Raw genomic sequence first — 20,585 nt, 5'->3', positions numbered from 1 at the left:
TATGTTAAATTTTTGATGTTTATTTGTTACGTTCATAAATTTTATTTATATATAAAAGAAAAGTTGAAAAGAAACATTTATAAAAAAAAAAAAAAAATTATAGATATTAATTAATTGTTAAATATTAAATACATCAAATATTAATTATAATTAACTCATTTGCTAATTTTTCTTTTTAGGGAGTTCCAACTGTCCGTGTAATCAATTTTAAGATGCCCATATGTATTCAAATCAAGATTTAATGGTGTCACCATATGTGTCATATAATTATCTTCCACCGGAGACATTCCTGCATAATATTCTTCAACGTTATACTGCAATTTCTCTGTTAATGGTAACAATTATATTAATTTACAATAAAAATATACATTTATAAGACACACACACACAAAAAAGTACTTTATAAATTATAATAATAAATTATACCAAGGTGTCGTACGCTATCGTTTGGCATATACTGACGAGAATAATTTTGTGTGTATCTCGAATTTGTATTTGTACGTGATTTGTACGAATTATCATCTAATGATCTGTAATCATAATCCGATATCGAATAATTTTCCATCATTTCGCAAGATGCTAAAGCTGAAAAATAAGAACAAAAATATTCAATCTTATGCACCAATGAATCGATGTTACAATTTTTATTAGTATCATTATAACTCACAATCAGATTATATAAAAAAAAAAGAAAAGTGATTATGTATGTATGTGTACGTCTGTGTGTGTGTAAAACAAGAGTATATAAACGTTGGAAAGTTAGAGGAAACAATAAAGTATTGTTTGTATTGGTTAACAATTTGTTCCGGCCGAGTTCATTAAACTTTTGCTTGATTAGATATTGTAAAAAAAAAATACTTGGAACAATAACTTGAGGCGGGGTTTATTATAGAACAAGGGAAATTTGATTACAAGTGCAAAATAGAGAAATTCGTTTGCTTTCAATTGTATGTTATATATATATATATATGTTCTAAGCTTCTTCCAACATGATACTCTTGTATGACATACATGGTATGCGTGCACACGTAAACGCATGAGTGCATCAGAGGTGCATTTAAATTGAGTTATGTATCATAGTCATTTATGGATTTCTCCTTGATTATATCGGGATGTATTAATTATTAATATCATTTTATAATCATATTACTTGAAGATAATTATAATAGAAAAAAAAAATATATTCTTATCTTTTATTGTATAAATAATTTCAATCTTCAAATATAATTATTTTCAAGTAATATTATCAATTGTAATGAATTTATTTCTATTATTGTATATCTTACATTATTCCTATATTGAAATTGGTTTATTTTTTTAATTACAGATTTGATTAAATTACAAGAGAAAAAAAGAAAAAGAAACGAGGAATAAATTACCAGAAATAGGTGTGTAGAGGGAATAGGAAGGAACACAATTTGTAACTTCATCTTCATAGATGGGATGACGATGATAATGGTAGGCATTGTTCTCCATTCTGCAGGACGGGTCACAGTAGAACTTCTCTGTTAAACTTGGTATACTATACTGTGCTTCTTTTAATGATTGGCTATACCTATTTTCACACGACAGAAACTATATTATTTTGGTTCTCATTACTATGCAACAAGTATTGCAATTTACTTTACAAAGTATAGACACTTTTTGTTTTTGTTTTTTTTAATTAATTAGATAAAAAGTTACAAAATTATTTTGTAAAAAAAAGAAACATACATTGTTTATACTCGATCTGATTTTCCATTCGAACAAAAATGTTTAACTTTTCCGTGACCCTGTTACCAACGACGCGTGAAGATCTTCATTTCTCACGAAATAACACGTTTATGTCTTTTTTTACGCAAAATTATATACACGAGCGCGCTTAGTAATATTTATTATATATATATTTGTCATTTTTTTTTTTATTAATTAACATTCGTTTAAATTTTATTTATATTTGACTCTATTCTTTTCCTTTTACTTTATTAAATGCATTGTTTAATTGATATTCAAATTAACTTAGAAATAAATGATTCATTTCTTACCAATATTCAGATTGATAAGAAGTTCGTCGTTCCTGTTGATAACGTTGGGTTGGAACATTAATACTATATCTTTTAAGATAAGCATAATTTTCTAAATCCCATGGATCAACGTAATGACGATCACTATTATTGTTCGAACTTCCACCGGAAGTAATCTTTTGAGAATCGAACGAGTTCCAATATATCGATGATTCCACCGGCATTTCAATTCTTTACAGCAAAATTCTTATTAACTTTTTGTCCTGGTTTTTTTTAATTTTTTTTTTTATGAATATTATTATTCACTATATTATTCTTACCATTGAATTTTTTAAAATTGGTGCATGTTGTGGTGGCTACCGCGCGCATGCGATTTTGCGACTGTCTTTCGTGAGGGAATATCGAGCTCAACAAACCATTATTTTACCTCTCTTCTTTTTTCCCCATAAACTTACCGCTTCTTTCTTTCTTTCTTTCTCTTTCTGTTTTCCCCCTACTCCACAACTAATCCTTATTTCTTTTTCTATCCCATTAAATATACATTCACACGTAGACTCCGAGTGAAACTCCTTTCACACCTGTAATATATTCACCTCGCTTTGCGCGTGTATGTATATATATATAGATATATGAACAGGTATTTAGATATAGATGTAAGTTTCTTACAAATTTCATAAATAAATATATATATATATATATGCACTTAGTAGTTATTATGATTTTTGAAATCGATAAACAAGATGTTGCTTAATAATGAAAATTCATAATTAAACATAAACTTTGAAAGAAACATTATATTTATATGTATACGTATAATTGTATATATAAATCTTGAAATATATTTTAAAATGATCAAATTATATTAATAAATAATCAAATAACTTCAAAATATATATAAATAGCATTTATTTGTCTATAAAATTGATTAAAAAAAGAAAAAGAAAAATACAATTTTCTTCTAAATAATAATATACATTTAATAAATATTAATTGAAAACTATACAAAATTATTGTATACTATTTTTATTCGTTACTTTAAATTTCGATGGAATCATAAATCTTAAATTAACATCATGCCTATAAATTCCAGGTAGCAAGGAAGATAAAACTACGTGAGTGATAGCAGCAGTGAGACCCCAAACACGATGTTTACCACCGAGATAAGTAGGTAACATGGAGACATTGCGAAAGTGTGTAAAACGACATAAAGATGGATTACAAAAATCTTTCAGGTATATGACAAAGGCTTCTTCAACTTCGTCTGGATTTATTTCTAAATTTGCTGGATCAATTTCACCCACGTAGCCCAATACTGGCATTACTGTTAGATTCTTAGCTGGAAACAAATTGCATGATGCCCATATGTCGATCTTTTCTTTCGGTATTTTTAACTCTTCCCAAGTTTCTCTTAACGCGGTCTCTTCTAGGTCACGATCAGTTTTGTCGTACATTCCACCTGGGAAAGATACTTGTCCTCGATTTGAATTCAATTTTGATGATCTCAAGGTGTACAGAAGACCGAGTTCCCCTTTATGAATGCAAATTGGTACTAGAACTGCCGCTTGATTTGTTTCATCTTTGTATTTGACGTTTAGTTGAAATTTTTTAAATTTTTCTATGCTTGATTTTCGATTTTGTTCAGATAAAACTTGTTCCGGCTTCAGTTTTATCTCATCAATTGTATTTAAACTCCGTTGAAAATTTGCGGACTTTATCATAAAAAAAAAAAAGAAGACACATTTTTTTTTTTAATTATATAATAATTAAATATTCATTTTATATATTTATAGAATAATTCAATTTGTTTAATTGTTATAATACACGAAATAATGCTTTTTTGAATTGAAAAAAAAAAAAAAAAATACAAAGATTGAGAATAATCGAAAATGTCGATAAAGTAGAACATTACCAACCAAGCAGATTTCATTTCTTATCATCGAAGATAATTGAATGTTTCTAAAAAAAAATCGAGTGTAGCGCTTTTATTCGTAATATCAATGAAATCATCTTGTCATTGGAATAACACGTGATCTTATTTTTTGTTAGAAATAAAATACTCACTAGAATTGATAACTGTAGATTTCTTGATAAGATTCGTAACGTAACAGTTGCCATAATTTTTCTTATACGTAAAAAGGATTAAAAGATTAAACTAGTTTTTCGATGAATTTTTGGATGTTGTCATATGACATTATTCTTTATTACTTTTTAAGTTTTTCTATTGGTCGCCAGATGACAGCTCAATCGATATGATTTAATGATAGCCAACTTAAATTACTAAAAATTAATATAGTTACTAGATCTAAACAAAATTGATCTCTTTACACTAATTATTAGAATTTATTGAATTTATAGACAAAAATCTTACCTGTTATATTTTGTTTTATTTCAAGACATTTAATAACTTGTTAACTATTCAACCATTACTAAAAAATGCAATAATTTAACATGGGTATAGTATAACAACTGATAAAAGTAGATAGCAACTGATATCACAAAATTAAAATATCAACTTTTTTTTTCCTTGTGTGTGTGTGATCTCTGCTTATGTATTTTATCTATACAAATTACTAATTTATCTAAATTAATGTCATTGATAAAATTAAAACATATTTGTGGTTTTTTTGACAGGATTTTTCTCATAGATAATTAGGAAATTATAAATTTTTTTTTAGTGTTTTTTTGAAGTTGGTGTTGCTGGTTATCACCAATTATAAAGAACAAAAAAAAAACTCAGGTCAACTCTTTTGTGTATAGATAAAGGTACATAAAAATAAAATAAAAGAAAATAAAATTCGTTCTTTTGTCAAATCTCCCTCTTGATTATTATAAATAGTCTTTTGAATTAAAGATTATTCTGTTAGCACATGTAACACGGATCTTGAATTGCATCTTTCCATTTTGTGATATCTTGTAGAACATAATAATTATTCGCTATTAAACTATTTTTTATTGAATTTGCAAAAAATTGTTTGTATAAACGTAATTGTATAATAAGTCGTCCATTTTCTGTTCCAGAGACAAATGAAGTAGAAGGATGGATAAAAGAATTTATATGTTCATTATAGCCGAGATATAAAAACTTCTGAAGATATTCAAGAAATAATCTATTATTAGGTTATATAATCTTAAATACTAATAAAAAAGCAATTTATAATCATATAATTAATAATCATTAGATTATTAAAGGAAACGATGAAACAAATCTACTTACATAAGGTTTAATCATATATTCAAATTTGATCTCTTAATACGCGTATATAATTTAAGAATTTTTACAATAATTCTAATAATATTAAAAATATCAAGCATTAATCTTTGATGTTTTCAGAATTATTTGGATTGTTTTGATCAAGAATTACCATAAATTTAAAGTCAGGGATTGTCGTATAATCGGATCGAACATAATTTGACTTTTAAATTCGCAAAAAAAATCGCGCGTATATTTCCATTGGAGTAACGACCAATGACCGATGAGTACCACCGAAGTAAATCGAAGTTACTCGAAGCTGACCGATCTCGTCTGAGACAGACTTCATGCGTCATAGAAGCGAGTAGGGAGTAGTAATATTTCAATTGAAGAATCTCGACTGGCATGACAAGTTGAATATCGACTATTAGTAATATCGAAAGAGTATTTCGAGAGGAGTGATCAGTCGAGGAGAAACGGTCGTGCAGTGCGGAAATAATAAAACTTATGGCAACGCATATAACATCGTGCGAATTACAGTGTCAATAGAAGAGGACGAAGAAGAAGGGGTGAAAAACATCGCGTTTGTAAAAACGCATAGCGTGTTGTTTTTTTTTTTTTTAGTGGGGGGTCAATCAACATCAACAATTAATAAATTTGATAAAAGAAATTAAAATTATGACGATGTATCGGACTTCTTGTGAAAAAGTTCGAGGTCGTAGTTGGCGTTTGACAGGCAGACCTTCGGCGTCTTCGACGATGTCACTTGGCTCAACCTTTTTTATTCTAATATCCTTGTCCTGGATTGCGTGCGTTGTAAGTAATTCGAAATATTATTTCATGTCGCGTTTAAGGCCACACCAAATGTATAAATAATATATATATATGTGCATGCATATATGTCATGAAGCCTACATGTGTGTGTATATATGTATGAGATAATTCATTTTATGTATTGTATACGATGTATATACCACACCCAATCAGAGTTCTCGTCGGCTGGTGTGTGCGTTTAGTGTGACGTCATCTCAGTCGATGTCCGAGAAAGCCTATCGACAACTTTCGATCGTTAACGAAGAAGAGCCTTTTATTTGATTTAATTATGCCATGTTTTCTTCTTCTTCTTTTTCTTCATGTCCCCTTTAAGAATAAGAAGAAGAGGAACGTCTAGTAAGGCGTCGGAACTTTTATTAAGCCGAGGTCAAAGCTTAATGTGGCCTCCTATTAAATACAATCGAATAAATCCAACTTCGTCATTTCTCCATTATGATTACATCTATTTATTAATTCATATATATATATATATATATATATATATATATATATATATATATAACAAGAAATTATTCTTAATTATCTATTTTTTATTAATTTTTTTCCTTTAGTTATTTTTCTTTTAATACTTGTGTGTTAATTAGCATACGTAATCATGTTCATTAGAAGAATTTAATCTTTTATGTTTTACTATTGCAAAGTCAACAAAATGGGTCTAAAGAATGAGTTGCAAAATAGTTTGAAGGTTTTAACGTGCATTCATCGTCGTCGTCGTCGTCCAGAATAAACTCTGACGCGATATGTTTTCTATCCGAAAATTGTTTACACTTGATAGAATATATACATTTCAAGTTTGATCCTTTATTACGTTTCAAATGTAATTTGATTATTCATTTGTAATATAATAATAATGTTTGATATGATTAAATTCCTTAATAGTACATCAATGATGACTAAGGATATTGATAATATATAATTAAAAATGATATACCAGTAAATATGACACTAGTGAGAAAGGAATGTTCTTTATCTAGAATTAACTTATGTTAGTATTTTATTCAGGAAATCATATTTCTTTTTTGTAACATGCAATTTCAAATATTCCTTATATTCTCTTTTTTTTTTCTTTTTTTTTTGTGCGCATAAAGAAAATTACCACGTTAAAATGATAGCTTTTAGTATTTCATATTGTTTACTATTCTTTTTGTTTTGAAATTCTTTCTTTAAGATGTAATATAAATTAATATTAAACATAATACACGATAATATGTGCAAAATGAATATTTTATTAATAAGAAATTAGCATGTTATAATTTGTTACTCATATTGTTCTGACCTCGACCTATGAGCAGAGATCATTGGCCAAAGGTTTAATATGAAAGATATTTTACTCGTGAGAGACATTCTCAATTGATGATCACTATAATAACTCTTGAAGTAATTGAACATGTTTGGATTATATTATTAGATGTACTTACGACCTTTTTTTCTTTCGTTTAATAATTGAATATTTTTTTTTTGTCAATGAGTTATTATAAAAGAATTTATCCTTTTTTTTTTATTAGTTTCAATAGAAATAACATTTAAAATGTCATACTTTTTATCTAATATATAAAATTGTAATATAATTTGTATTTATATATATATACAGGTAAACAGTGCAGATACCGATCATTGTATCTGGCATGGACAATGTTACAAAGATGCATCAACACATATCAAGAACTGCCATTATACTGGTCCTGCTTTACCATTAGATGAAGAAGGACAAAAATTACTTGCAGAACAATGTCCACATTTAATAACAGATTTAAACAAACCGACTAATACTTGTTGCGATGTTAAACAATTGGAAACGTTAAAGCAAAATATTAAATTGGCAGCAAACTTTTTGAAACGTTGTCCTAGCTGTTTGGATAATTTATCTAAACATTTTTGCGAATTTACATGCAGCCCTAATCAAAGTAGTTTTATAAATGTCACAGAAATATTAAAAGATGATAAGGGTAATTAGAGATTTTTGATTTCATTATTTTATTATTTGAAAACAAATAATTGAGGATTTATTGTTGTTTGTAATATTTATTATTTTGTACAATTTTCAGGTATTGAATATGTAAATCAAATAGATGTATATATAACTAACAAGTATCTAGATGGAACTTATAAATCTTGTAACAAGGTATCAGTTCCAAGCACAGGTCAACTTGCTTTGGATATCATGTGTGGAGAATGGGGTTCAAGTCGTTGTTCTCCACAAAAATGGTTCCACAATATGGGTGATGCTGCAAACAATCTTTACGTTCCTTTCCAAATTACATACATCAATACTGATAATCCTATTGGTCCGTTCAAACCAATGGATCCACAAGTTACCCCTTGTAGCAAACCATTAAACGTAAGTCAATTATTAGTTGTAATATAAATCATATGAAAATATATCTTGCTAGTATTATTTAATTTATTAACTTGTGATATGTGTGTTTGTTTATTAGGCCAAAACACCAGCATGTAGTTGTGTCGATTGTGAAGATAGTTGTCCAGTTCCAAAACCACTTCCTGAACCTCCAGGTCCATTCAAGCTTTTTGGTTACGATGGTTATGAAGTTACAATGATAATAATATTCATTTGTGGATCAGCTGTTTTCATTCTATTGGAAATTTGTTTCAGCAATCGACAAAAAATTGGTAAGAGACGAATAATAAATTAATTATAACGTTTTAACTATTTTAACAAATATTGAAAGAAAGATAGACAAAAAAAATACTACTACTATCGCAAAAGTTTGATTTTCAATTTACACATAGTGTTACTACAACAATTAAATGCTGCTATGCATTTTGAATTTCTTTTTATGCCATATTTTATTATCATATTTTTATATATATTATTTTTTTTTCCGCTTTGATTTGATTTGATTTAATATACACTTACACATTAATAATTCGTTTGATTTTCTATTTATATATATATATATACAGTGACTAATTTATACTAAATTCTATTTACTCATCTAGAACGAGATAATCGTCGGTAATAAAGGAAACTTCTCTTCAATTAATACTATTGGTTAATTTCTGGTTGTTATTATTATTATGGTAGTGTTTTATTGTTGTTTTTATAATCTATTTAATAACTCTTTTATTTTTGGTTGTGGTTTAATCTATTATTATTTTTTTATTTATTTTTTTTTTGTTCATAAACTATTTTATATAACAAATATATTTGATTGTTTGTAATATTTTAATGTCAGGTTTAATTGGAGATAATATTAAAAATGTTTAAGTATCGTAATGTAATTTGAATAATATTAGAAATTTATTTGTTTTTTTTTCTTATAATACTACTGTATGTGAAAATGGTATATGCAGTATAATATATGAGTCATTTATTTAAAAAAAAAAAATAATATAAATCATCTCTTTACTAATAATAATTAAAGACGAATTTACATTTGAGATTGACAGAAATAGCTAAATAATGTTTAGATGAAGATTACAATGCAAGAAATTGCACGTTCATATTTGATATCTCATAAATTTCATAATAATAATAATAATATCGACATTTTTATCTTTCAAATGAAATGATTACATAAAACATCTTAAGAATGTCAACTAAAAAACAGTGTGTAATAGTTAACGTATATATTAAACAATGAATGACGTGATTATTATCAAATGCATTTTAAATATTTCTAAAGAACAATGCAACTTATGTCTGATTTCAAAATGAATGGCTCATATCATTCTCTTGAATTTTTTTATTTTTTTTTATTTAAAAATAATAACACAACTCTTCACATGAGATAAGTGTGAATGTATTAATATACGTAAGTTGGAACTTCTCTTACTGTCCTTCAAAGTAGTCACCAGCGTTGCTTAGAATCGTCAGCAAAGCCTATTCTGTTGATGGTGCGAATGAAGTGGTCTACTGCCTGTCGAATCTCTGGAACAGTTCTGAAGCAAATGCGACGATGGGTTTCGCATGAATTGACGGAAATGCAGAAATGGATGCGTTACGACGCTACTCAGACACACTTGGTGTGCTATGAGCGCGAAGGAGAGACTTTCTTACACCGTATCGTAACACTGAATGAGACATGGCAGTAAACCCTGCTCCATTCGCACCATTAACAAAACTGGCTCTGCTGATGGTATACTACGACTTCCACATCGCTGGCAACGGGTTCTACACAATGCTGGTGATTACTTTGAAGAACAGTAACAAGTGCAAACATGTAACTCTTTTGTAGCGGTTATGAATAAATAGTTGCCATTAGTTTTAAGGTCCAATCTACGTATATATATATATGTTATAATACATGAAAAAAAAAGAACAAAATATATGAATGTAATTTAGAATGAAAATACATTCTGATTGGTCGTGTATGTATGGTGTGTGCGTATATATAGTTGCACGAGGGGAGGAAGTAGGAAGACAGGTTGGTAGGCGCCTGGCAGCTGGTTTACACCACCCAGGGGATGGGGCTCGTATTGCTCTCGCAGCTGATCAGGAAGACAGTCCACTACAATCTAAACGTTCCAGTAGGTTTTCTCAATTCTAAATCTCTCTCTCTTTCTCTTTCTGACTTGTCTTTTTTATTATTTTATTAATAATAATACGCTGCTGCTTCTTCTTCTTCTTTTGCCAAATTTATTTGTGTGTTTTTTATTTTTTTGTTTTTGCTTTATGCTTTATGTGTGTATGTTTGTAATTTCTTTGAATTACTCTTTCTTTTTTTTTTTTTTTCTCGTCACCACCTTTTATTAATTGTAATTAACTCTAATGCGAATAATATAATATCTATTAAGTTGATTACTGATAAGATAAGTATTTTTCAGTTATAAACAAAAATATCAAATCAAATGTTACAATTATGTAAGATAATTTATATGTTTTCAGCTGTGCTCTAGTAGTAATGCCATTTATTTATTGCAATTATAATAATAATGCTTGAAATAAAGTATATCAATTCCTTTTTTTTTTATAATAAATTAAATCTACATTATTTATATATATATATTATTTATTTATTTATTTCTGTTTTTGATGTAATTTTATATATGTAATTTATATAATTCATACTTAGAACATTTTGCATTATTTCTTTTTATATATATATATATATTTTTTTTTACAGCTAAATGAATGATAACATTAAAAAAATAAAAAAATGTTCTAAATACGATTTATAATATATATATTGGCTTTTGTTTATGCTTAATATGTTATTGTCATTTTGTACGCATATATAAATTTGGTCTTCTATCTAAAAAAAAAAAAAAAAAAAAAAAACAATCATTTTATGCGAACATTTATATTTATACGGTCTTGTTTACAGGTGTTATATCAGCTGATGACTTACCAAATGGTTTTGAAGATACTCAGTCAACTTTTATTGAAAGATTAGGTGCTGGCACTGACAAATTATTGCAAGAATTTTTCTGTTGGTGGGGAACAGGTACACACGTTTTTAAATCAACGAATATTATAAATTGAGATATAAACTATCCTATCTTTCAAGTTAGATGAAACTGCACACAGTGTGCACAATTTTATTCAAATCAGTTCAGTAGTTTAGGAATCCATTGCTGACAAACAACGTGACACACGTAATTTATATATATTAAAGAAGATAAGAAGATTAAATGAATATAAATATATATTTTTGATTTTAGTATGTGCATCACGTCCATGGTTAATCATCTTCTTGGGATTTATTTTTATCGTTGGTTTGGGTCATGGAATAAAATACATGAATGTTACTACAGATCCAGTTGAATTGTGGGCGTCACCAAATTCACGCTCACGCATTGAAAGAGCATATTTCGATGAACACTTTGAACCATTTTATAGAATGGAACAAATTATTATAAGTACTGTGGGTTTACCTAATGTAAGTCAGAATTAAGATTGTAGATAAAATGATTTCTTGCTTGTTCTTGTAATTTATAATGTCGTGTTGCATGCAATGTATTCGTGTGACAATTTTCAGATCGTACATAATACATCTAACGGGCCAATCACATTTGGACCAGTATTTAACCCAGATGTTCTTAAATATGTCTATACTTTGCAAGAAAAGATTAAGAAACTTGTAACTCCTAGTAATCATACTTTAAGTGACATATGTTTTGCACCTATGAGAAATGCTTTCACCGAAGAACAGACAGTAGAAAATTGTTACATTCAAAGTGTTTGGGGTTATTGGCAAAATGATTTAGAAAAATTTAATACTACGTCTCTTGAAGACAATTATACTGTCAATTATTTGGATCATTTTGTGATGTGTTCGCAGTAAGTTATTGTTTAAAATAAAAAAAAAAAAAAATCAATATTTTGTGTCAAACTTATAATAAATTCGTGATATTTTCAGAAACCCATACAATCCTGAATGTCTTGGAACATTTGAAGGACCAGTTGATCCTGCTATTGCTGTTGGTGGTTTCCTTTCAGTTGGACAAGACTTACACAATGCATCATATGAAAAAGCCACTGCTATTATTCTTACTTTTATTGTTAATAATTATCATAACAAAACCAAATTATTACCAGCTTTAGAATGGGAGAGAAGGTAATATATTATTAAAAAAATACTTTGGTTATTAAATAAATATATATATATGAGTAATAATGAATTATATTTACTACAGTTACATCGAACTTATGAAAAATGTCTCAGCAAAGTTACCAAGTTTTATGGACATGGCATTTACTTCTGAAAGATCAATCGAAGATGAATTAAATCGTGAATCTCAATCAGATATATTAACTATTCTTGTATCTTACGTTATTATGTTTGCATACATTGCAATTTCACTTGGTCAAATTAGAACTTGTAGTCGACTCTTGGTAAGTGTGTTTACATATGTTATAAATCATTGAAATATAATGGTACATTTTAGAAACATTGATTTGTTTCAGATCGATTCCAAAATTACACTTGGTCTTGGTGGTGTTATAATAGTTTTGGCATCCGTTATTTGTTCAGTCGGTTTATTTGGATTTGTGGGTGTTCCAGCAACTCTTATTATAATCGAAGTAATCCCATTCCTCGTATTAGCTGTTGGAGTTGATAATATCTTTATTATGGTACAAACACATCAAAGAGAAAGCCGAAGACCTAACGAAACAGTTCCAGAACATATTGGTCGTATACTTGGTCAAATTGGGCCCAGTATGTTACTTACAAGTGTTTCCGAAAGTTGTTGTTTTTTCCTTGGTATGTTTTATTTATTTATCTTATCTATAATATTTCAAAAATACTATACAACAATGTAATACGATGTATCATTTTATTTTCAGGTGGATTATCTGATATGCCTGCTGTTAAAGCTTTCGCTCTTTATGCTGGTATGGCATTATTAGTTGATTTTATTCTGCAAGTCACCTGTTTTGTTAGCTTATTGTCTTTAGATACAATTAGACAAATGGTATATACACATTTATCTTATATATTATTACTTTTCAAATTATTATATGAATTATGATGATTCTATTGAATATTTTCTTATTTTAGAACAACAGACTCGACGTATGCTGTTTCATCCGTGGTTCAAAGAAAGATACTGGAGAAGAAGTTGTTGATGGAATTTTATATAAAATATTTAAAGTTGCATATGTTCCTTTATTGTTAAAAAAATGGGTACGAACATCTGTAATGTTGATTTTCTTCGGTTGGCTTTGTACTAGCATTGCAGTTGTACCACATATCGAAATTGGCCTAGATCAAGAACTTTCTATGCCTGAGGATAGTTTTGTATTGAAATACTTTAAAGTATGTCAAATATTATATTTAATTAACAAGTTCTAATGTTTATATAATTCATTTTTAAAGAATTTATTTTTATATTTATTTTTCAACAGTTCTTAAATAGTTATTTGTCGATTGGTCCACCAGTGTATTTCGTTGTCAAAAATGGTTTGAACTATTCCGACACACGACAACAGAATTTAATTTGTGGTGGTCAATATTGTAATAGCGATTCAATATCTACTCAAATATTTACTGCATCTAAACAATCGAACAGGTATATAATGCATTTTAACTTTAAATAAACAAGATTAATTCAATTAAATTAAACTACATTTTTTTCTTATTACAGAACATATATTGCAAAACCTGCTTCATCTTGGTTAGACGATTACATTGATTGGTCACAGTTAACCGGTTGTTGCAAATATTTCAATACAAATAATTCATTCTGTCCACATACTGGTAAAGAAATAATTTGATATATTTTTATTATTATAGTTTTTAAATAAAAAATAAAAAAAAAACCAATCTTCTAATTAATATAATATAAATAAATTTTAGATATGTCCAGTAATTGTAATACATGCAACATAACTAGTAATCCATACGGTAGACCAGTACCAATGGATTTCCAAAGATATATATCATTTTTCTTAGAAGATAATGCAGACGAATCTTGTGCCAAAGGTGGTCACGCTGCTTATGGTCACGGTGTTAATTACGTTACTGATCCAAGTACCGGTTTATCTACAGTAGGAGCATCATATTTCATGGCTTATCATACACTTTTGAAATCATCTGCGGATTATTACGAATCAATGAGAGCAGCCAGATTAGTTTCAGCTAATATAACAAATATGATTAACCAACATTTAACATCTATGGGAGAAAACAAAACTGTCGAAGTATTTCCTTACAGCATCTTCTACGTTTTTTATGAACAATATTTAACTATGTGGCCGGATACTTTAAAAAGTATTGGAATATCTTTATTAGCCATTTTTGTTGTTACATTTTTACTTATGGGTTTGGATATTTTCTCTTCTTTGGTTGTTTTGATAACAATTACTATGATCGTTGTCAATATTGGAGGATTAATGTATTGGTGGCATATTACATTAAATGCTGTATCTCTAGTAAATCTTGTTATGGTAAGAGTATTTGACAAATAATCCAATGAAAAAATGTTTATTGGATAACAATAATTAAGTAAATATGAATTCAATATTAAAATGTTTAATAATCATTTTTTTTTTTTTCAGGCTGTAGGAATAGCTGTAGAATTTTGTAGTCACTTAGTCCATTCATTTTCTGTATCTGTTAAAACAACTCGAATTGATAGAGTGGCAGATGCTTTAACAAATATGGGAAGTTCCATATTTAGTGGCATAACGCTTACCAAATTTGGTGGTATCATAGTTCTTGGCTTTGCTAAGAGTCAAATATTCCAGGTATTTCATATTATTATATGTAACAGATATAAATTATATATATATACAGTGTATCATTAGTTATAATTAAACTAAAAAATTAATATATTTACAGGTGTTTTACTTTAGAATGTACCTAGGAATAGTTCTGTTTGGTGCTGCTCATGGTTTAATATTCTTACCAGTGTTACTCAGTTATATTGGTAAGACAAATATTAATATATAAATATAATTAGATTTAATTTTAATATATAAACAAGGATAACACTGTAATAGTTTAACAGCTTCGTTCGAGTCGATTATTCCAAAAAAAAAAGAAAAAAAATAAGTATTTTATTATTGAATATTTTGTTTTTTATAAATGTACATTGTGAAAGTACATAAGATATAAACTATATAAAATAAAAAAGAAAAGATGTGAGCTAGCATCATAGCTCCTGGTCATTTTAGGCTCACCAATGAACAAAGAGAAACTGGCCAATCACAAGAGAGCAATACGAGGAAATTTGGACAGTGTGCAAGAGACTTCTTTAAATCATCGCGTAAGCAAACCCAATTCTCCTCCCACACCCACCACAACTACACCTACCTTCAGAGTGATTGATTTTGAGAGATAGGTGTGTCTAGGAGATGAATATTTTTCTATCAAGTTTGTACCATTGTCATTTTAAATAATATTATTTCTAAATAGAAGTAAAATATAGGATGATGGATTTTTGTAATTGTCACAAACTTTGATTGGCTTTTATGCACTATATATATATATACGTATATGTATATATATATTTTATACTGTCGTATTTAAAAGGTATTTGTGGTTGTTATCTATAACATTATCAAACCTTTTTCTATCCTCTATCTTTCATGCTAACACAATGCTATTATTTCTGTTTTTTTTTTTTTTTCATTATTATTATTATTATTTAACAATATTTGATTTGTCTTCTTTTTCTTTTTCTTTTTCTTTTTCTTCTTAGCTTCTACCTGTCGCATTTAATTTTTCATTTTTAATTTTTAATTTTTAATTTTTATAGATATATTTAATAGGTAACGGGTGTTTTTTTTTTATTTTTATATTCATAACAGAGATACCTAGGAAATAATCAAATTGAAAATTGTATTATTTTTTTATTTATATATTTCATGAGTTATACACAGTTAATAACAATTCTCAATTTGATTTATTTATTTCAATGATTACAATTGAAATATACAAATAATTTCAATTGTAATTATATATATTTTTTTTTATAATTAAATATCACAACATCTTGTACCTTTTTACATGAAACAAAATCAAATATTGTTCATATAATTTTACAACCATTATTTATTTTAGTCAAATTTAAAATTGTTTTCACCTTTTGATGAGTGTGGGATGGGATGTTGTTGTATGTGTTATTTCAATTATATATCGAAATTATGTTTTTATTTATTAACGTTACATGTTTAAACATAAAAATATTTACGGTTTATAGAATTCAATTGGTATTATAGCTCTTGTGATTTGTTAGCAGTGAATTTACAAAAAAAAAAAAAAAGAATCCGACATAAAATATCACAATTTTGTTTTGTTTATTAATAGGTTGATAATTTTGTTGGGTATTTTGTTATTTTTTTTTTAATCGTTATTATTTTTGTGTTTTATATGTTTATATATTAATTTTAGATATATATTAGGTGGACCAGAAAGTAATGTGTCACTTTTTAACCTCAACATTTAAACAAATATTTTAAACAAAAGTTTTTATTATTAATCAATAATTTAATTAATTAATAATGATAATTTTTAATATTGTAACGATAAAAATCAGTAATTAATTTTGTTGAATTAAAATATTAGAAATAATTTGACATGTGTAGTAACGCCATTACTTTTCGGTTCTTCGAATATATATAATATGTGTTTACAGTGTAATATACGCTTATTATTATCAGTGAAGCCAGATCGCGGAACATTTCTACCCCTTCTCTCAAGCCCAGCAGGCCTCGCACACAACGAAATGTTACGTGTCGGTGTGTCGGGAAATCGAAAGAAGCCGAGGGAAGCCGAGGTTAGCTGTGCGACAGAGGAGAAACAATACCCCCACCACGCGCCGCGGAGAAATACATGGACACAAACACATTTGAGCCGTTCAGTACACACAGTGAAGGCAAATGTGTATTGTGTCCATGTATTTCTCCGCGGCGCGTGGTGGGGGTATTATTTCTTCTCTGTCCCGCAGCTAACCTCGGCTTCCCTCGGCTTCTTTCGGTTTCCCGACACACCGCGACACGTAACATTTCAAAATGTTCCGCGATCTGGCATCACTAATTATTATAGTATTTATTTTTCTGTTTTTGTTTTGGTCGTCGTTGTGGTAGTTGTTTAGTGATTGTTGTTGTTTAAATTGTTCATCAATATTTAATAATTAATATATAATTATAGGCGTGATGTCACGCCGAGGGGCCAGGAGAATCCAACACTGCGCCAACAACAGGTCTAAACATAATTCTAGGAATTCGACGAGTCGCAACGTCAAATCTCCTCTTCTCCAAAACGATATCTGTCAACAACCAACCACTTCCTACGCCAGTGTAAACGACATAGATGCGATAAATCATCATCACGTGACGTTTTAGCATTCATGATAAAAACGCAAAAATGAAAAAACCAAAAAAAAAAAAATAATAAGAATCATCGTTGTTCAATAAAAATTAATGCAATTTTTATATATATATATGTCTAGAGACTGAAACCAAAAAAAAAAAACAAGCAAACAAACAAACAAAATAACAAACAACAACAACAAATTGTGGCAACAAGAATAATTAATTTTTCGTATATTTAGAAAAAATGATATTATTCTTTCTTAATACAAAGAATGTGAGGATGTATTTAAAACTAATGTCTCTCATAATTTAAATTAGATTTACATACGTCAATGTATAGATTTATATATCTATATCTATATATATATATATATATATATATTTTATTTTTTTGTATTTTTATTTTTAATTTACAATATTATTAGCTTTTATCGTGCAAGTTGTATTATTTTTTATTTTTTATTTTTTTTATGCAAATGCTGCAAATGTAAACAACGTGAAAACTGTCAAAGTACATCATCACCGACAATGATTTAATTACTACGTAACGTCAAAATTTGATGATTTATTGCAATTATTGGCATTTCTTTCTTTCTTTCTTTCTTTCTTTTTTTTTTGTATTCCTAAAAAAATAAAAACAAAAGAAAATAAGCAAATGAAATTCAATAGAGAAGGACAAACGCGTTTAGGATATATATATATATATATATATATAAATATAATTTTTATTTTTCTTCTTCTTTATATTATTTATTGTCTGCAAGAATATTTTGGTTTTTTTTTTTGTATGAACCATTTTGTTTTACAAAAAAAAAACAAAAAAAAACAACACAAATAACTTGCGGATAAAAAAATTCCTATTAGAATTAAATTAAATTAAATTAAATTAATTAATACTGACACGATTATTCAGTTAGCAAAAGGAAAAGTTAAATTAAAACTAAACTAAAGTAATTTTCTAAAAAGAAAAAAAAAAGGATTCCATTTTGAAATGGAATTTCTTTTAGAAGTGGAGAATGTGTGTGTGTGTGTGTGTGTGTAGTTTACAAAAATCACACACATACACATAAAATACATACGCGCGATTTACATGCATTTGTATTAAGTTTTTTTTTTATTTTTCTTCGTTATTTTGTAGTCTTATTAGTCATTTGCATTTCTTATTAATTTGTGAGGCAGATCGTTTATTAATAATAATAATAATAATAATATACTAAATATTATTTATAATTTGTAAGAGTGTGTGAAAAAAAAAATGGAAAAAAATTGTTTGTTTTTCTAATTAATTAATTAATTAAATTTACAAATAATTCATTCTTAATCAGACATATAATAATCATATTATATTCAAAATATATATTTACATATACATACATACATACATACATACATATACAATTAATTTGTAATAACACACTATCGTCGGGAATTTTGTGAGCTTGACTCACGCAGTATACTTTTTAAAAAACATGTTATATCTTCACATCTAATAGTAAAATTTCCATGAAATTTCAAAAATAGATATCAAATAGTATTTCGAAGATGTAAAAAAACTACAACTTTCAATACTATCAAAATCAATTAACTGAATTTATCATACTTTGTTTGTAAACACGAAAATTGCAGTGTCAAAAGAGCACATTTCATCAAATTATTAATTTTACTTAATAATTCATAAATTTAAGACTAAAACACTGGTCAGGTTTTACAGAAAAAACAATCAGAAACGTCATTCCTGTTTAAAAATTAATGACAATGACAAAAAAACACAAGCATTAGTAAGTGTTTTACTGAAACTTAGCTTACGTTCTGTATAAAACGTATTAATACGTGACCCGCCGACCAGCATCAGTCTGTGGAACGGGTAAAAATATCCGACCCGCCGATAGTGCTTTATAAAAATACAACCAAAAACATCATTCCTGTTCAAAAATTAATGACAATGACAAAAAAACACAAGCATTAGTAAGTGTTTTACTGAAACTTAGCTTACGTTCTGTATAAAACGTATTAATACGTGACCCGCCGACCAGTGTCAGTCTGTGGAACGGGTAGAAATATTCAACTCGCCGATAGTGTGTTAATTATTATGTTAATATTTGGATCATAATATATGTGTTAAATAATATGGAGAAAAGAAGAATTATGTGTAACATCAAAGATGCTCTCACATTATATTTTGTCCAAACAAATGTTGCCGTCCGTAATTGAAATTAGAAAAAAAAATAAAGAGAAAAATACATCTAATTTAATACAACGTGATCTCCAAATAATAATAATAATAAAAAAAAAAAAATAATAATAAACAAATTACCGCGAAATATGTTCTGTAAAAATAACAAATGGAGAATGAAAGTATTCGATACTTATAATTAGATTATATTATTCGATTGTATTAAAATAAATTAATTATATTATATTATATCCGTATAATAATTAAGCATGAAAATAATCTGTCTCACATATTTTTCATTCTTTTGCAAACTGAAAATGAATTATTGATTTAAACAAACTGTATTAGTATTTTTTTTCATTTGCAAAGGGTATTATTAGGAAGGAGCCCGAAAAGTAATATCGTTTTCATGTATATTTTGATATTTTAATTGAAAAATCGAATTATAAATCAGTTCCAGTATTAAAAATTAACATAATAGATGAAAACAAATCATTAATAATGAGATTAAATTATGTTATTGATTAAAAATAAGAACTTGTTCAAAATTGATGTTTGAATTTAAGGTTAGAAAGCGACATTACATTCTGGTTCACCTAATATTTAATATATATATATATATATATATATATATATATATATATATATATTCGGATATAATGT

The 20,585-nt window shown here is 27.4% G+C and overlaps 3 protein-coding genes and 1 long non-coding RNA gene across 10 annotated transcripts; 2 read left to right on the top strand and 2 right to left on the bottom strand.

Annotated features, from left to right (window-relative positions):
• Window positions 1-9: 9 nt before the first annotated feature.
• LOC107069249 (uncharacterized) lies at window positions 10-2,463 on the bottom strand. The gene is made up of 5 exons (XM_015326406.2): window positions 2,324-2,463; window positions 2,025-2,234; window positions 1,380-1,555; window positions 427-585; window positions 10-325 (listed from the first exon to the last, which is right to left on the bottom strand). Exons 2-5 carry the CDS (start codon window positions 2,225-2,227, stop codon window positions 156-158), a joined length of 708 nt encoding a protein of 235 aa, XP_015181892.1. The 5' UTR covers window positions 2,228-2,234; window positions 2,324-2,463; the 3' UTR covers window positions 10-155.
• Window positions 2,464-2,513: 50 nt separating this feature from the next.
• Window positions 2,514-3,376, top strand: LOC107069250 (uncharacterized). The gene is made up of 3 exons (XR_016177749.1): window positions 2,514-2,656; window positions 3,094-3,167; window positions 3,236-3,376. It is a non-coding gene; the product is annotated as an uncharacterized LOC107069250 (long non-coding RNA).
• LOC107069248 (mitochondrial coenzyme A diphosphatase NUDT8) lies at window positions 2,893-4,499 on the bottom strand. 3 transcript variants are annotated; one of them, XM_089175951.1, is made up of 4 exons: window positions 4,372-4,499; window positions 4,065-4,280; window positions 3,913-3,959; window positions 2,893-3,712 (listed from the first exon to the last, which is right to left on the bottom strand). In XM_089175951.1, the coding sequence occupies exons 3-4, from the start codon at window positions 3,928-3,930 to the stop codon at window positions 3,011-3,013; spliced, it is 720 nt and encodes a 239-aa protein (XP_089032077.1). In that variant the 5' UTR covers window positions 3,931-3,959; window positions 4,065-4,280; window positions 4,372-4,499; the 3' UTR covers window positions 2,893-3,010. The 3 variants fall into 3 exon arrangements, with proteins under 3 accessions (XP_089032077.1, XP_089032076.1, XP_015181891.2); XM_089175950.1 differs by having other exon boundaries at window positions 3,917-3,959; XM_015326405.2 differs by lacking the exon at window positions 3,913-3,959.
• Window positions 4,315-20,261, top strand: Npc1a (Niemann-Pick type C-1a). 5 transcript variants are annotated; one of them, XM_015326402.2, is made up of 22 exons: window positions 4,315-4,455; window positions 5,022-5,222; window positions 5,335-6,009; window positions 7,619-7,973; window positions 8,073-8,365; window positions 8,463-8,655; window positions 10,384-10,515; window positions 11,313-11,432; window positions 11,650-11,867; window positions 11,967-12,268; window positions 12,348-12,545; window positions 12,625-12,823; window positions 12,896-13,193; window positions 13,277-13,404; window positions 13,491-13,748; window positions 13,838-14,001; window positions 14,077-14,189; window positions 14,289-14,878; window positions 14,990-15,178; window positions 15,273-15,360; window positions 15,608-15,699; window positions 17,586-17,834. In XM_015326402.2, exons 3-22 carry the CDS (start codon window positions 5,872-5,874, stop codon window positions 17,589-17,591), a joined length of 4,074 nt encoding a protein of 1,357 aa, XP_015181888.2. In that variant the 5' UTR covers window positions 4,315-4,455; window positions 5,022-5,222; window positions 5,335-5,871; the 3' UTR covers window positions 17,592-17,834. The 5 variants fall into 5 exon arrangements, with proteins under 5 accessions (XP_015181888.2, XP_015181886.2, XP_015181887.2 ...); XM_015326400.2 differs by having other exon boundaries at window positions 15,608-15,774; window positions 17,586-17,757; XM_015326401.2 differs by having other exon boundaries at window positions 15,608-15,806; window positions 17,586-17,757.
• The last annotated feature ends 324 nt before the right edge of the window (window positions 20,262-20,585 follow it).

Source organism: Polistes dominula, unplaced genomic scaffold (genome assembly GCF_049000335.1).
Source record: "Polistes dominula isolate Pdom_NZ unplaced genomic scaffold, Pdom_raw_medaka contig_21, whole genome shotgun sequence".
In the NCBI taxonomy this organism is placed as follows: Eukaryota; Metazoa; Arthropoda; class Insecta; order Hymenoptera; family Vespidae; genus Polistes; species Polistes dominula.
The sequence above is the reverse complement of the archived record's forward strand: the minus strand, read 5'-3'. Positions and strand labels throughout refer to the sequence as shown.